General features: G+C 40.9%; 1 protein-coding gene across 1 annotated transcript in view; it reads left to right on the top strand.

Moving 5' to 3' along the window:
- SLC35D1 (solute carrier family 35 member D1) overlaps positions 1 to 14038 on the top strand; it is a 50732-nt gene extending 36694 nt beyond the window's left edge. The window contains exon 12 of the mRNA XM_023258808.2: positions 8858 to 14038. Coding sequence (XP_023114576.1) covers positions 8858 to 8966 — 109 coding nt within the window. The 3' untranslated portion in view covers positions 8967 to 14038. The remainder of the gene's footprint in view (positions 1 to 8857) is intronic.
- Positions 14039 to 14800: the final 762 nt, after the last annotated feature.

Here is a 14800-nt window from a genome sequence, read left to right as displayed (position 1 = left end):
TGGCCTGTCTTTTCATTTTTCTAATACACTCTTTTGAAGAAGAAAATTTTTAAGGCTATTTTATCAGTTTTTCTTCTATGAGTTATGCTTTCAGTGTTAGGTATCTAAGAAATCTTTGCCTAACCCCAAGGTTACAAAGATTTTTCCTCTTATGTGTCCGAGAAGTTTTATACTGCTTTCGGTTTTACAATTAGGTATGTAGCTCACTTTTGGATTAATTTTTATATACTGTGTGAGGTCTAGATGAAAAGTTCTTTTTAGTGTGTGTGTGTGTGTGTGTGTGTGTGTGTGTGTGTGTGTGTGTATGTTAATATAGATATCCAGTTCTAGTACCTTTTATTGCAAATGTTGTACTTTCTCTGTTGAATTGCCTAACTTTTTGTAACACTCTTTTGAAATTCTTTTATTATCACTATTTTATAAATGAAGAGGCTGAGGCCTACAGAGGTTAAGTAAGTTGAATGTATTCTGAAGTTATGCACTGAGTGTGTCTGTATGTGAGGCATTGTGTTCTAGAGAGACATGGTACATTCCCTTGTAGATCTGCCAAGGTCACATAATTAGTAAGACATGTCACAAGGATTTTAACCCAGATGGATTAGACTCCAGAGTCACCAAGTTCTCATTCCTGAATGCATTTATCATTCAGAAAATGACTAAATAATTACAGTGTAGCCTAGTAAACCATATATGTGTCCATCACCATTTTAGATTTTCAGCTATTTGAGGGCAGAAATCACTTGTCTTATTTCCAGTTATGCCAGTATTTATCCGTGTCTGGCCCATTAAGCATTCAGCTAGTACTAATAACAAAATACTGGCCAGTATTTAAAAAAAAATTTTTTTAAGTTTACTCATTATTGAGAGACAGAGGGAGACAGAGTATGAGCATGGGAGGGACAGAGAGAAGGGGAGACACAGAATCTGAAGCAGGCTCCAAGCTCTGGGCTGTCAGCACAGAGCCCAATGCAGCCCTCGAACTCATGAGCTGTGAGATCATGACCTGAGCCAAAGTCAGACGCTTAACCAACTGAGCCGCCCAGGTGCCCGCTGGCCAGTATTTTTTATGTGTACCAGAACTGAGCATTGTCCTAACTACGCATACTTAGTCTCTATAACAGCTCTATGAGATAGATGCTGTGAATATTCCATTTCACAGAGAGGCTAGAAACTTGCCCCATATTACCCACCTGGTAAGTTTTCAATCCATGATTTGCCTTCCAGGTCTTCATTCTTAACTATAGTCTATAAATAGTGGATACATGAATGGATTACTTTTATTTTCGTATTCCTTCATGATATGCCATACGTACTGGTTAAGTCAGCCTCCTTTAGTGTAATAAAACTCATTTTGTAGCTTCTGAGGCCACCCTAGGGTCTGCATAGTCCCTGGGACGGAACATGGTGAAGCTCAGAGTCTAGCCCCACAGTTATTCCTGGGGATTTTAGTCCAGCCACCTCTGCCCAGCACCCGAATCTTCTATTCCCTCATTTTGAATTCCTTTGCTTGTTTCTTTAGAAGGATGAGTTGCTTCTCAATTTCAGACTGGTTCTCCTCCTGTATAATTTCATCTTAGTAGATTCTATTTTGGTTCCAGACTTCTCCTGAAGGACATGAGCTTTTCCTTTGCTTAGGGATTTTCTCACTTGGGGAGAGAGAAGGACATGTTTTGTGTTGTGTCATTAGTTAGTTGCTGCTGATGTAATATCCACCAGGCTATTTGTAGAGTTATATAACTGGCATTTATGGCACTAGAATAATTCGGACTTTTGAATAGGATCTGGGGAGGTTGGCTAGCCCTTGGTTATATCATAATTCCTGACAGAAGAACACTGAAATGGAATGTTGCAAAAAATCTGTGTTCTCTACCAGTACTGCCACTAGCTCTTTATAATTCACCTTTCACAGCTTTAGTTTTCTTGCTCTCGGTTTTTGAAATCAAGTTGTCTGTCCTGATACTGTCACTAAACTTTTCCACAGTCCTTAGGAACTGTGCCACATGCTCTCGGTAGGCCTGAAGTTATTTTACAGGAGACTTAACGACATTTGAAGGAACCTCCTCCAGGTGTGGAAAACACGTAAAATATGTTATCCTTTTAGTTCTGATGGGAGCCTCCACCTACATTTAAAATATTTTTAAGAGGCAGAAAAGAAAAAGTATAGATGTAGGGTAGGAAATGATGGATATGCTTAAGAGCACCTGGGTGGCTACGTTGTTAAGCATCTGACTTCGGGTGACGTCGTGATCTCTCGGTTTGTGAATTTGAGTCCAACATTGGGTGAACTCGAGGCCTGCTTCAGGTGAGCAGGAGTCCCCACTTTGGGTAAGCACGAGCCCCACTTCGGGTGAGCCCCGCTTCTCTCTTTCTCTCTCTCTCTTTCCACCTTCTTCTCTCTCCCTCTTCCCCTCCTGGGATTCTCTCTCTCTTTCTTTGCCCCTTGCTCATTTGTGCCCTCTCTCTCAAAAAAAAAAAAAAAAAAAAAAAAGATGGATATGCTTAAGTAGTTTGGACTCAGCCCCAAGTTGAGGAATAGTATGAAAGGGAAAAAAATTTTTTGGAATGGGGGAGGGGCATTTCTTTTACATATTTGGAAAGAGCTAACAGTAAACAGTGAGAATAGATAGAAAACAAGTTTTTAGGCTTATATTCCTTTTTACTTTTCCATAACCTTTTTTAGTTCAGAGTCTTAAAAAAAAAAAACTCTATGTGGGGCTTCCCTAGAATTCTAATGAAACAAATAATATCTATGTCAAGGCCCATGAGTTCCAAACAACATCACAACAGGATTTAAGAGCCTTTTTTCTAAATTTACTCCTGGGCAAATTCCTAAAACTCCTAGGCAGATGAATTGGTACATCCTGGCCAGACATCGGTGACTAAGGTACTTCTATTTTTAAAGTATGTGCACAGACCAATACTTATCCTCATGTAGAAGGACATAAACATGCATCTGGAAAGGCAGCAGATAGGGGCTTAATGTTTGTTGAGTGCCTGGTATATGATGCCACCTTTACAGTGCCATCTCGTTTAATCATCTCCCAGTTCACATGATAGTGCAGTTGAGACTCAGGGAAAATAATTCGTCCAAGGGCACACAGCTGCCGTAGTGAGAAGCAGAACTGAGATTCTCACCCTGATTTGACTATAAAAATCTATTTGACTATAAAAATCACATGATTTAGCCATGTGAGGGACATGGGGTAAGAGATTAAATGACCCCTCTTTGTTTTGAACATTCCTAAAGCTGCCTTGCTTACCTCCTGCCTTACCACTGATTTGTCTTTATTCTTCTGTCTTCTTTGGCAAGCAGAGTAAGAATCAGAATTATTGAACCCAGTCTATAAATATGTTAAAGAAAGTGATGACTTGGTGTTTGCAAAGCCATAGATTAATTTTTATCTTCATGGAATTTATAATCTAGCTGAGAAGATTTATTTCCTTATTAACAAATGTATGGTAGGTACCTACCAAACTTTGTTTTAGGCAATGGGGGTAGAGCTGTTACCAAAACTGTTTAACACTGTTGCCCTTCGTGGAGTTTTCCTTCTAGTAGAGGAGACAAAAAATGATAATACAGTGAGTAAAATATTTGTTGGTGGTAAATGTTAATAACTGTGATGATAAATAGTAATGGAGAAAAGGCAAGGAAGGGGGATGAGGAGTACTGCAGAGAATAGGGTTACATTTTGTGTCAATACCTAAAAAAGGGAGGGGATGAGCCACATCAGTTTCTGGAGGGAAGAACAAGTAAAAAGACCCTGAAGTGGGAGTGTTGTGGTGTGTTCAGGGAACATGGGAGGCCAGTGTGATGGCAGTAGAGTGAATGAGATGAGATGAGCCATACAGGTAGTGGGGTGGAGTGATAGATTGAGGACTACTTTTAAGAGAGAGGAAGACAGAGGGTTTTGATTAAACGAATGACATGATCTGACTTAGTTTTAACAGAATTACTTTGCCCACTATGTTGAGATTAGGTGGAATGAGGAGGGAAAGTATGAAATGATTAACACCAGTGCCTTTCATTCATGTAGGAATCATAAGGCATTTATAATAACATTTGGTATTTATATGGTCTTAATAACAGCCATGAGGAGACACTTCTGCACATTCTCATGGGAGCTTTCAGCAGCTGTCATCACACAAGTGTCACAGAGTAGCTGTTTAGACTGGTACCTCTCACAAAGCCTATGGTTGTCTGCCTGGAAGACTTAATGGAAGAAAAGACAGTTAGGTAAGGCCTTGAACCATAGGTAGGATTTGGAGAGATGGAAAACAGAAGTGTAGGTATTCTAGCCATTGAGTGCTGCATGAGCAAAACAAAGGCATGGAGCTGGAAATGCAGATGTTGGATGGGAGACTGGGAGGGTGGGCAGTAGGTACTCCACAAGAGGGATTTCACAAGGGTACTACTGGAAAAGTGGGCCAGCACTTCAGTGAGTGAGGAAGGAGGAATACCCAGCTTGGGAGATACTGTGAGAGTTACTACTGACCCACAGATAATAGAGGTTTGCTTACTCAATACAGTTAAGGCCTCTTTGGGATGACCAAAGACAAAGAGGCCTTACTATACGTAGGACTCCTTGATTTTCTGGGTGAACGGGTGTGCAGCCATGAAGATGAGGAAAAGCAGCAACTGGCAAAATCTGGTTCTTCTTTTTGGCAGTATTCGCTCCTGGTGTGCCTTGACATTTTGACTTTTATCCCTATTGGGTGTCTATTGTGTCCCAATGAGTGTTTTGAAATGATCTATTGTCCTGTTACATAATTTAAGTATAGAATTTAAATTATATAATTAACATGTAATTTTAGATAGCTTATTGTTACATAAATTATATAATTAAATTCTCACTTCAATCCTGTAAGAGTGGTATTCTGATCACCATTTCACAGATGGGCTTATTTCAGAGCTGAGGCTCTGAGAGTTTAAGTAACTTGTCCCACATCACAGAGCTTTGTAACATTTATTCATTTTTGAGAGACAGAGCATGAGCGGCGAAGGGGCAGAGAGAGAGGGAGACACAGAATCTGAAGCAGGCTCCAGGCTCTGAGCTGTCAGCACAGAGCCTGATGCAGGGCTTGAATTTACAACCTGCGAGATCATGACCTGAGCCGAAGTCAGATGCTTAACCGACTGAGCCACCCAGGCGCCCCATCACAGAGCTTTGTAAATGTCATAGTCAACAATTATGTGGTTTTTATTCAATCCTGTGTCACCTCTGTGCTTCTCTCTGTTCAGATTGGAAAGCTCTGAAAGGTGATATATATACAGAGGCAACACAGCTCTGCTTTACTTGGCTGGTGAGAAAGATGAAAAAGGGCTCCCAGGAGCTGCTATGTGGGGAGTTGACATGGGTGTAGGAAGAATATACCCAGAGGTCCAGTTTCAATTATTTGGCAGGAATTACTATATGTTAGGAAATGTCAGTAAAAATCAAACTGCCTTGGCTCATAGGCTTGGGTATAAATTGACCTATTTTACATGTGGAATACAGAAGGCAGCATCTAGTCTGGGAGGCAGAGCTACATGGCTAAACACATGAGCAGATATGTCAGCCACAAAGGGAGATGGACATAGTCTGGACCTTAGGACTCTTGCTCTCTGGCCATGGAGTTGCTATATGGAAGGCATTTTTAGCATATATTTGTAGAGTGGATATCTAATTGTCTCAGGCTAATAAATATGTCTGGAGCTGTAAGTCTAGAAGAGATAGATTGTGTTTGTGTGGCTTTGGAAGATCAGAAGTGGCCAGAGCAGAGGTGGCACTGTTCAGCACTTTTCCAGCCAGTCTTGCAGTATTCTAACTAGACCCTGTCTGTAGTGCATTGGAGCCTTGTCTTTTTCTTCTGTTTATCTCCTGGCTCTGTCACAGCATGTTGAGTGAATTAATGGTAGTGCTGTGATCTGAATATTAGGCAAGTGGAAGATTGCTTGAGATTTAAAAAAGTGAATCTTTAGGATGGTCAAATATATAAATAACAAATCCAGAGTATCAGAGGTCGTCATATTTAATGTGAATATTTATGGAGCCAATAGATTGAGAAGTTTTTTGTGTAAAGTATTAGAAGGTACTAATTCCAAACCATTTGGTAGTGATGTATCAAGATTCATATAGATTCACATCTGGCCTGTTTCCCTTTCTTTTTTCACCATCCTCTTCTTCCCCTCCTCCCAGCTTCCCCGCATTCCCAAAGTGCATCTCCCCTCTGAGTCTAGGAGTAGCAGAGCTGACAGGGAAAGAGCGAGTAGGGAATATATATTTTCTGATTGTTTACCATGTGCCAAGATTAGGGCCTGGTTCTTTATGCAAGTTATCTCACTTTATCTGCAAACAAGCCTAGAGAGATAGTATTACTCTTATTAATACAAAATAGAATCTCAGATAAATTAATAAATTTGCAAAGGGGCACAAAGCTGGCAGTATATTCAAGATTTGAACCAAGACCTAACTCCACAAAGTCCATGTCTTTTCATTACACTAACTATGCTAGGGATATAGGGTCCAGGCCTCATCCTTATGGTGATTCCATAGTATTCCAGGGTATTCTTTGTCTTCTTCAATCCTACACTGCTCCATTACTTCCATCCAGGTGAAATCAGCTTAATATAAAAATCAAATTGTGGGAGGGGGGATGGGCTAAATGAGTAAGGGGCATTAAGGAATCTACTGAAATCATTGCTTCACTATATACTGACTAATTTGGATGTAAATTTTAAAAAATAAAAAATGAAGTTAAATCAATGCATCAATCAATCAATAAACTTGTAGTATAAAAAGAAAAAAAAGGAAAAAAAAGATTGTCTTGACAGGAAAAATAAAGAAAGCATTGTTATATTGAGGTTGTCCTGGGAGGGGGAACCCAGATGACAGGATGTTGTGAGTTCAGATGGGGCTAGAGGCCGAGGGAAATTGCCTGTCATGTAGATGTGCATGTGAACCTCAGAGAATTTTAGCTTCAGTCAGGAAGGCTATAGTAAGCCATCTCCGTGGGTCCTAGCCCAGCTACCAAGGAAATCATCTACTTGATGCACTAGAAAACCTGAAACTCTCTAGAAGAGTCTGAGAGATCAAACTCTTAAAAAAAAAAAAGAAAGAAAGAAAGAAAAGAAATGGAAAAACTACTAGATGAAGGAAAAGATGAAGCTCTATGAAACTGGCAAAAAGATTGGGTTCGTAAGGGTCTGGAGTTTCTTTGGGCCATCACAGATACTCAGTTAAGCAGTTATTTAATGTATTGCTACAAAGTGTCAGGCCTGTGCAAGGGACTTTGTAGAGCTCAGAGTAAGGCTTTGGAAATATATAGGCTTATGGGAACAAAATAAGGACTGGTATCTCTTCTATCAAGTGAAGCAGGGGCCATAAGGGAGGAAGCTGTTTCAGTGGAGAAAATCAGAGGGATACGGGTTTTATTCTGGTCCGTTCTTAGGATGCTTTGTGACCCTCAGCAAGTTATCTTATGACTCTGGAACTCAGTTTCTTCATCTGTAAAATGAACATCTTGCCAGGGATATTGTACTTTGTAGGAATATTGCCATGGCAGATGTATGTTAAATGCTTGACATGGAATAGACTTTAGTAAATGTTCACAATTTGATGATTAAGTGCTGTGACTGCCTGATCTTCCTTTCTTACTTGTAGGGAGCTATCTAGGCATTTCTCACCCTGCTGCAACTGGTATGGTGCTGGAACCCCAGAGCCCAGAGGAGAATAGAACTAATTTCAAATTAGTGGCAAGTTCATGAGTCAAGGGGTCAGGCAAAAGATGGGGGGCCCAACCCAGGACAGGCATGTCTGAAATCAGAGTCTAGGCCAGGCTGCCAGCTGGAGACCCAAAAGAGTCACAGGTGTCAGGCTTAGCAGAAGAACACATCAGAACAGTCTCTTGACATGCTCCTGAGCTCCTCTGGCTTACTTTCACTTAGTGACTGGGGCAGGAAGCTGTGTATCCCATGTGGGTTTGAAGTCCCTGCAGAGAATAGACAAGTATAATCAGTGTCCCTCATGTGCAAACCCTCGGTGGTCGGTGTGGTGGACAAGTGAGGGGTATGAGAAACCAACTCATGTCAAGGGCTCAGATGATAGGTTCTCCACTGTGAACTTGATTCTAGTCAGAAAGCAGGTCTGTGAATCCCCCAGGATCTGCATGTTTACTTAAAAATTGGGATGTTTTTCATTCTTACTAAAAATTACATTTCTTTGTTTTGAATAATTATTTTTGAAAATCCAGGAAATAGAAATAAAAAAGAAATCACCTCTGAGCTCACTCACCATCTTTCTAGACTTTTTTCTGATGCATATTGATGTACATATTCATGTTTATGTAAATACAATGGGATTAGACAATATTTAATGTTTTGTGAGATTATTTTTTCATTTAAGATGTCATTGCCTGTTTTCATATTATATGATTTTATGAGATACATAATATTCTATTGTGTGGATTTATATAATTCCCCCTTGGGACATTTACCCTTTATCTAATTTTTTGCTGTTATGAATTTTGTGGTAAACACTTTCTTGATAAGTCTCTGAAGATGTACACAATTCTTCCATGGAGTAGGTTGCTAGGTCAAAAGGATAAGCAGAATTCTAAGGTTTATGATTTCAACAAATTGCATTCCAGAAAGGTGGTGTAAAATTGGCACTCCTGTTGGCAGGTGTGTGCAAGCATTCATTTCCCCAGTGGATAATGCCATGATGAGGGAGCATCTCTTACTTGGTAGATGAAGATTCCATATTATCTGTTGTAATTTTACGTGCTGTTGATACATGAAGGTAGCTTCCACCCCCGTACCAGTCTCCCTTCCATGTGTCGTTCCTTCATTCCTCCCTGATGGTGGTTTTCTTTTTTGCAGCATTGCTGGGAGCCTGGTGTATTCCTACATCACTTTCTCTGAGGAACAGCTGAGCAAGCAGTCAGAGGCCAGTAACAAGCTGGACATTAAGGGGAAAGGAGCAGTATGACCCAGAGGATCGCTTCCACTACTTAGGCCCAAGCTTTTGATCAACTGAGAACACTGGCATTTCTTACACAGACACTCAGGTGTCTTGAATACAGAGAAAATACCATTCCTTTGCACTTGTACAATCTGAGGATTGATTGCTGCCTTTTAAAATTTTATGAGAGAAGCTTATAATTGACTCTATTTTAAATATGCCATTGGAATTAATTTATATCAAACTGGAAAATGTACCGGGCTTTTTAATTTATTTCTTTTATGCTGACAATGAACCATCAGTGTTTTGAAAATATTTTATTCCATAGTTTGATATCCAGGTATCCCTTAGAGCTGCATCTATAAAGTGCTCCAACTGGAGCCTCCGCATTGAAATTGTTGCTGCATATTGAGGTAGCTCAGTCTTCCTTCTACTGGAAATGCAGCCAAGTATCTAAAGTTTCTCCTTTTAGAATTTTATTTCTTAAGGATTTTTCTTCATAAGGATATTATCCCTGCATTTGCTAAAGATGACAACTTTGGCACTAAAAAACTACATGTGCCTTGAGGTTGTATTGGTTTCCATGTTGGCTCCCCTGGGAATTCATGGAATGAGCAGAGTGCATTCCTTGAAACTATGCTATTCCCTTTTTGTTGTGTAAGATGGGGATGATGAAGGGATAGAGGAAGGAGGCCATCTGTATGATTCATTCATTCAGCTCAAATGTACTGGGTATGCAATATGTACCTGGCATTATGCTAAGTGCTGGGGGTGCACGGATGTTTTTGGAGGTAGTTGAATGATCTCACTCTTGCTATCATGACTGAGGGTTAAGAGAGAAAACTTAACTTTATGATCCATCCAGAAGATGCTGCGACTCTGAACAAGTCACAGAAACTTTCTTCAGCTCTTAGAAACTGCGAATCCGTAAACGGGGTTAGAAGTACCTGCCTCTACCCACCCCACAATGGTTTGCTACCATATGCTACAGTGTGAGATGACATGAATGTGAAGAGCGGCATATTGTTTATTTATTTTTAAAAAAATTTTATTATTTTTTTAAACTCTGTACCCAACGTGGGGCTTCAACTCGTGACCCCAAGATCACGAGTCATATATATGAAGAGCAGCTATATTTTGTTGCAAACCATGCAGCTCAGCCTTCCTTCTCTGAGAATGGCAGGCAGGCAAGGTGGACGCTGTCTTTTTCCTGTGCTTCCCTCCTCTGGGTTTGGTTGCTACGCTGTTTACTCCTCTTTGAATTAATACAAGTAGGTCTTATATTTCTGAATGTATTGGTTTGAGGGGAAAGCCTTTTTAGAGGTTTCTGCATTGTCAAGGCTTAGTCTTTGTTCAGCGTGTTGCTGTTACAGCCATCACCATCCTTTCTCCTTAAATGGCGTGAGCATACCTGTGTCTTTGCATACTGTCACCTACATCCTGTGTCCCTTGGCTTACCTTATGAGCACGTCAGCTTCTCTTGAGACCTTTGCTGCATCCTGGGAGAGCAGCTGTGAATAGGCACTGCCTAAATTGCCTCTTTGGGCAGGCAGGGGATTCACTCACACAGCCCTGTGATTTGGTGCAGAGGCATCCACCGACTTCGCGTATGAGTGTCTGCACAGGCCAGTTGTGCAGTCAGTGTGCAAGAGGCTGGGTGCTTTTGCACTGGTGCACACTAACTTCTCTTTCATTAGGTTTGGAATCCATAGGGCTCTACTGATCTAAACAGTTGGTATTTGGGTGGCTTAACCAGGAGGCCTGGAAGGTTTTGATTTCTTTTTATTTTTTAAAAAATTACATTGAGGTCATTTTCATATTCATGTGTTTCTTTTATTTGGGTTTGTTTTTACTAAAGCCTGATCAGTGGTATTGGGTCCCTAGAATTAACCTCACGGCCAACTTCCAGGCCAAAAGCTCCCAGGGCTCACTTTTTTCCAGGATCATCTGATCTGAGAAAATTCCACTGGGAGCATAGGATATTATCTTGTGTAAGATGATTTTTATTGTCTTTGTTTTATCAATGAGAAGACTCAGAGAGGGTAAATGACTTGTTAATAAGTAAAAATTCATGTTTCTTCCCTTGAGCCATGCTGCCATTTTCCTCTGAGGAAGTGAGGAAATGGAGATGGCTGGCTGAGTCAGCCAAGGAGGCAAGTGTTTGTTTGAATTTGGAGCCTAAGAGGAATAGGCTTTGCAAATTAGGGGCGGTGATGTGTCACTCTACATGCCAGAGCTTGTGTCTACCTTCCAGGCTGGGCTTGGTTGATAGATGTGGCCTGCCACTGCCTGGTTTTGGCTGGGCACAGTGGAAAGGCCTTGTGAGAGCTAATTTTATTGATTCTCTTTCTTCTTCTGTCAAGTCACATGCAGGGAACTTTGATATTAGAAATCATTTGTGTTGTAGAATTTCCCGTCATGAAAGGCCTTTGGCTGTGTCTGTAGCTGTTGTGCTAGAATTCCAGCAAGGGTTGAACTGCTTCTTGGGGGTCAGGTTCCTTGAAGATCTGTCATCACTCCAGGTTTGAGAATATCATGTGTAATTACAGCCTCACTACATGCACATGACCTTAGGGCCCTCCACCTGTGCCGAACCTTCTGGCCAGACACAGTACAGCAAGTCGCAGCTTCTGCCCTGTCAATGTTCTGATTCGCTCTTTGACTACCACCAACATGTCAAGATAAGAGAAAGTAGCCTGGGGAAGTTGGAGACTGAATAGACTGGCCAGCCATTTTGGAGTTTTTCAGTTATGTGCAGACTTGGGTATAGTGCACTAGAGATTTACCTGGTATTCTCACATCACCCAGAGTGTCTGGATTTTGCCCCAAGGTTGATATCTTACAAGGCAAAAATTCTATGACCTATTAACTACCTCCTAGGAGAAAGAGAGGCAACTTTAGAGTTAAATCCTTGATTTTCCCTTTGAGACAGATGAGCTGTGATGAGTTTTGAAAACCCAATTCTGTATGACTAGGGGCTCCTCTTCTTGAGGTAATGACAGCAGGGTCCTTTGTGGCCCATCTGCTTTTAGTCGGTGTCAGATTGATTGTGGTCTGGTTGACCCGACTGCATGTGGCCAACGTGTCAGGTGACTTTTAATTGCTTCATCTGCCTCTTGACTTTATAAGTCATTTGTAGGATCCAGTGTGGACATAGGCTTAAAATACCATGCATCTGCAAGTTTTCTGTAGTCCTGTTGTATCAAGAATCCATGGAAAGTTCAGGTCAGTAAAGCTGATACAGATTCTTCACCGAAAGAATAGTAGAGTTTCATATTTGACTGGCTTGGAATAGTGCCTAGGATTTTGGACCTGCTTTCGTTATTATGGTTTCATCAGTGAGCAGAGATTTTTTGAGCATCTGTCTTAGGCCAGGGCATTATGCCAAGCTCTGGGGAAACCACCCTGAACAGGACATAGTTCTTGCTCTCAAGGAATGTATAATTCTTTAGCCAGACCCATAGTGAAAGGAGATGAAAGCAGTCAGTGATTTGTAAGTTAAGAGCTGCCTGCAGTTACCACCACGGATTAGGGTGTCCCACCTACCCATGAGCTGAAGCATTTTTTTTAATCTAAAAGGACTTTACAACTCAAACTACTAGCTCTGCGATAAGTGCCAGGCCATTAGAATTCGTGAGTGGCCTGGGTTCCTCCTCCCTCTGCTTCGCATATTGTTTCTTGCCCCATAACTGTGTACTATAGGAGGTACCCCTTATCCGCGGTTTCCGTTTCTTCAGTTTCAGTCATCTGTGGCCAAGGAAGGTCTGGAAGCACGGGATCATCCTCCTGACAAATCTTCAGAAGGTCAGTAGTAGCCGAATGCTAGTCACGATGCCGCGTCATTCCCCTCCACCTCCTCAGTAGGCATCGGATCACCTCACACTGTCACGAGGGCGAGCACGGTACCATAAGATACTTTGAGAGAGGCCACTTTCACATAACTTTTATTACAGTATATTACCATTTTTCCATTTTATTATTAGTTGTTAATCTCCTACTGTGCCTAATTTATAAATTAAACTTTATCATAGGTATGTATGTGTAGGAAAAAACGTGTAGGGTTCGGTACTATCTGTGGTTTCAGGCATCCACTAGGGGTCTTGGAACGTATCCCCTGTGAATAAGGGGGTACCTCTGTATTGGTTCCTCCTTATGAACAAGGCTATAATTGATTTTTCCCTCCTTGAGGGAAAAACGGTAATATTCACAGTAAGTGAGACAATGGATGCGAAACCACTGAGCACAATGCCCTAGTACGTGTTAGGCACTCAGCAAGTGTTATTACTGTCACTATTTCATGGTGAGGCTGGAAGCAAACTAGATTCTTAATCTGTGCTCCTTAAATGCTGGAGGCCTGGGCAATGTGTGTATTTCTTGAAAAATGTGACCCTTTATTTCATTGCCTCTAGAGCGCTTAAATAACAGTAGTCTTCCTTTTTTAAATACTTACTGGATATAATTGTGGCCGTTACGTGATGCCACATGTGATGTGATTCCACCTGTTTTTAAAAAGGAACAAAATTACTTCTATTTTGATGGTGAATTTCAAAACAGAAAAAAATATTTTTATCTTCACCTCAGAATGGTGATTCAGTTAAAACTTTCCCAGTTGCTCCTCTGCAGGCCAGACCTGCCTTCTTCCTTGCTCCACGCTGCCTGTGCATCCACGTTTATCTCAGTTGTTGGTGCTTATGGATCTTTGGCATCATCACCTGTCTTCTAGCTCTTACCTTTAAAGGGGTGCCACTTCGTGACGGGATGAAAAGATATTCAATGGTGGGTTTTTTTAAGCTTTCTTTTTTGAGTTACTTTTAAAAAAAAAAATCTACTGGTTAGATTTATTGTCTCACAAAAATGTTTTTAGAGATTATTTTGTTCATAAGTGTTTCTTTCTCATGCTGATGATCAACTGATTTTTTGTCTTATAAATGTTGGCCTATCATAGTATTTTTTTCAATACAGATCCTATTTACCAAATGACCATTTTAGTGGTTTTAAAAGGTACTAAGGATTGAGATGTGTAAATCAGGTGACCTAAACATGAAAATTATGTGCCTAAATATTTTTGTAAAGGTGTCAAATAAATACTTTTTCCTGAACACATGTATTAAAATTCCTTTCTAAGTGCAAAGAGCCATTAAGTCTGCCCACATTCAAGAGGATGGCATCCAGTTAGTTGATTGAAACCTAGTAATAAAATAGTTTGCCATTGTGGTATATAATAGAAATCTATATTTGGTCTTTGTCCCTGTTCCTCCTGGCACATAGCTTCCAAGACTCTTGTACTTTATAAGTGCTATAAGAGTATCTTTTTTTGTTATATTTAGTTTTGTTCCCAGTTGTTGAAATAGTTCTGTAGCCATAAAGATGAAATGAGTATCTTTTATTTTTCATAATGAGCCTCTTTTAACCAACTGCACCTGACTTTGTTAAGGACGGGTGGGGGCTGGTTGTGGGGGGAACCAACCATGGCAATTTGGGTTGTGAGCTTTCAGGCTCCTTGCCCCACCCGCCTAGGTGAAGGGGAGAGGGACTGGAGGTTAAATCAATTGCCAACGTCCAGTGATTTAATCATGTCAACATAGTGAAGGCTCCATAAAAATCCCTGAACTACGAGGTTTGGACAGCTTCCAGGTTGCTGAATGCGTGGAGGTGCTGGGAGGGTGGTGCGTCTGGAGGGGACGGGTGGCCCGCACCCTTGCCACACACCTCGCCCTATGTATGCCTCTCTTCCATCTGGCTGTTCCTGAGTTACGTCCTTTTGTAGGAAACCAGTAGTTTAGTAAATAAACTGTTTTCCTGAGTTCTGTGAACAACTCTAACAAAGTATTCAAACCTGAGGGGGAGGTCCTGGGAACCTT

The sequence above is a fragment of the Felis catus genome, chromosome C1 (genome assembly GCF_018350175.1).
Source record: "Felis catus isolate Fca126 chromosome C1, F.catus_Fca126_mat1.0, whole genome shotgun sequence".
NCBI lineage: Eukaryota > Metazoa > Chordata > Mammalia > Carnivora > Felidae > Felis > Felis catus.
Note: the sequence above shows the minus strand (reverse complement) of the source record. Positions and strands in the feature narration are given on the sequence as shown.